This window comes from Nelumbo nucifera, chromosome 6 (assembly GCF_055504915.1).
Source record: "Nelumbo nucifera cultivar China Antique chromosome 6, China Antique-T2T, whole genome shotgun sequence".
NCBI classification, from domain to species: Eukaryota; Viridiplantae; Streptophyta; class Magnoliopsida; order Proteales; family Nelumbonaceae; genus Nelumbo; species Nelumbo nucifera.
The window spans coordinates 38,546,064-38,548,626 of record NC_142654.1 but is presented as its reverse complement, the minus strand read 5'-3'; the positions used below and the strand labels follow the sequence as shown (position 1 = coordinate 38,548,626).

Sequence of the window (2,563 nt, the reverse complement as noted above, 5' to 3'; positions counted from 1 at the left end):
TTCAAGCCTGAACCAAATCTTAAATTTTTCTATCAAGTCAAGCTTAAATAATCTAATATTGGGTTAAGCTCAGCTCGTATGCACGCCTAATATGAGGGAAGTGGTGGGATTGATTAATTATTAACATTGAGCTTTATTTTGTGCATGTACAATTACAAAATAAGGATTTGGATATATAACATTCTAATATATGGATGCATTTTAGAGGCTAGAATCTAAAATCGAAACATATAAGTTCTAAAATGAATATTTTGATTACCAAAAACTAACTTGATCATTTTGAAATAAAACATGTTTTCATATTGAATTATTTGCATTTGTTCTTTTGTTGAGTTTGTTCTCTTTTCCTTAAGCATTGAAGGGGTGTTTGCTTTTTGGATTTTGAGAAGGGAAAAACTTATGTTTCTAGATACCCATTTCTCAGGTGGATAAATAACTTTTTCGAGGAGCCTGAATACCATGTTTAAACCTATCCAAGCTAGCTTTTCACTAAATCAAGTCCACGTGAATACCATGTACCCCAATTCTTAAGTCCACGTGAATATTGTCAACTAGGTGCTCACCATGTAACCAACCACAGCCCACACTCGTTTCTTATTTACACGTAGAAAATCAACTTGAGACATTTAAGATTATAATGGATAAAAAACCAATCACATTATATATTATAATCTTCGTTATAAAGTGTACAACAAACACCTTCGTTTACATAAGGAACTGCGCATATACTTAATCAGTTATTGATAGCAGTAGTAGTAGTAGTAGTAGTAATATTTTAGTTTTAGTTGTTGTCCATCCAGAACTGAGCTTGAAGATAATCGATCACCTTCTTGTCAACTTGGAAAGCCTTTGCAAGAACATCATCTTTGATGGGTGGCTTGGATCCAAACACAGCATTAGCAATGGTGATTGTACCAGGGTTCTGACTGCTCAAACCGGCAAAGGCGACGGCATTGGTGTGCCCCACATTGAACTGGAAGTGAATGAGACCAACTGGGAATACAAATACATCTCCCTTGTTAAGGGTTTTGGTAATAAGGCGATTTTCAGGATTGGAGGTGACGAAGCCTACGTAGAGTGTACCCTCCAACACAACTAACACCTCGGTGGCGCGGGGGTGGGTGTGGGGTGGATTCAGGCCGTAGGGAGCATAATCTATGCGAACCAAGGAAACGCCAAGAGTATTGAGACCTGGTAATTGCATCACATTGACTGGAGTGACTTTGGAGCCAACAGGGTTGGACGTGTTTCCGAGCTTGTCAAGGCCGGAAAAGAAGAAATCATCTGCTGTTGTGTAGTTTGGATTCTTGCAAAACTTCCCATTCACGAATACTGTTCAGAAAACAATAACAAAATTGTCAATAACAGTTGATAGCAAAGAATGAAAAACATTTAGGTTCTTTTTTGTTTTTCAAAAACTTTTTTACCCTATCTGAGTCCGGATGTAGTAGGCACATTAGGTAAGCACAGTGAGTGAACACGTAATAGCTGTGTAACACATGTCCTAATTAATGCGCCTTTAGTCCAAACATTTTTACTTTGTTAGACAGAAATTACCATTATTTTATTATTTTGGTCAAAATAATTAAAAATAAAAACAATGGAAAAGAAAAACATAAATCAGCCCCAACTCCCATTTTGCTCATTTTGCTTACCTAACGTGCCCTACTACATCCGGACCCTTTTTACCTATTTAAGTGCAATTATCCCAAGTTCTTTTTTTGTTTAATTTACCTGGGTAAATATATCTTATAGGGGCCTTTTTGACTATTTTAATTTGTTTTCATTTACCATCTATTGGGAAGTTCATCAACTTTCCCAAGTCCGAAAAGGGTTTCACTTACCAAGATAAGTGATACGCAGGAAAATCAATTTTGCCATAAATCCCACATATTTCTAAAATAAGAATAAGGGTAAAATAGTCAATAGAAACCATAAACAAACAAAGACCTTAAAACAAAAACAAACGAAGGCCTTAAAAAGTAATTAACTCTTTCAAAATCCGAAAAACAAACGAAGGCCTTTATAAGTAAATATGATGTTAGTTGGTTGAATACGTGGAAGTATAGGGCTGCATTTTGTGCAAGTGACAGAAGAAAAACAAAGACAAAGAATGGGAGAGCAGATGTAGTACCAGGAGTCTCAGTGTCTTTAATGGCAACACAGAAGTCTTGCAGAGGACTTGGGTCAGAGGCTAAAGCTTGAGAGCAAAGGGCCAAGAGGACAAGAACTGCAATCATCCTAGCACTCATTTTTCACTAGCTAGCAGCAATATTGAAATCTTGACAGAACAAATGAACAAATTGCTTGGTTGATGGGTAGAGAAGGTTGGGATGAGAGCTGTGCTATTTATAGAGTGAAGCCAATGAAATGGTCTTGTATCTTCTGATCTGGTCTCCGCGTGTAATCCAGGATTGGATTAATTGTTTATTGGAATTAATTACAAAGTCCACAACTGCTCTCATTTCTTTGAAATCTTGTTCTTAATTTGGACACTTTCTCAAAGAAATAACGACAGTAAGAGTCATCTCATACCTACCGATATATTTAATTCTTCCAAAAG

General features: G+C 36.4%; 1 protein-coding gene across 1 annotated transcript; it reads right to left on the bottom strand.

Moving 5' to 3' along the window:
* Positions 1 to 567: 567 nt before the first annotated feature.
* On the bottom strand, positions 568 to 2,330 carry LOC104586394 (putative germin-like protein 2-1). The gene is made up of 2 exons (XM_088890231.1): positions 2,135 to 2,330; positions 568 to 1,332 (listed from the first exon to the last, which is right to left on the bottom strand). The coding sequence occupies exons 1-2, from the start codon at positions 2,250 to 2,252 to the stop codon at positions 782 to 784; spliced, it is 669 nt and encodes a 222-aa protein (XP_088746357.1). The 5' UTR covers positions 2,253 to 2,330; the 3' UTR covers positions 568 to 781.
* Between the last annotated feature and the right edge of the window lie 233 nt (positions 2,331 to 2,563).

What these genes read in the sequence shown, in the direction of transcription:
- LOC104586394 (XM_088890231.1), bottom strand. Translation starts at nt 2,252, where the DNA reads ATGAGTGCTAGGATGATTGCAGTTCTTGTCCTCTTGGCCCTTTGCTCT. An exon ending in TAAAGACACTGAGACTCCTG is followed by an intron (nt 1,333 to 2,134) that starts GTACTACATCTG and finishes TTTTCTGAACAG; the next exon opens with TATTCGTGAATGGGAAGTTT.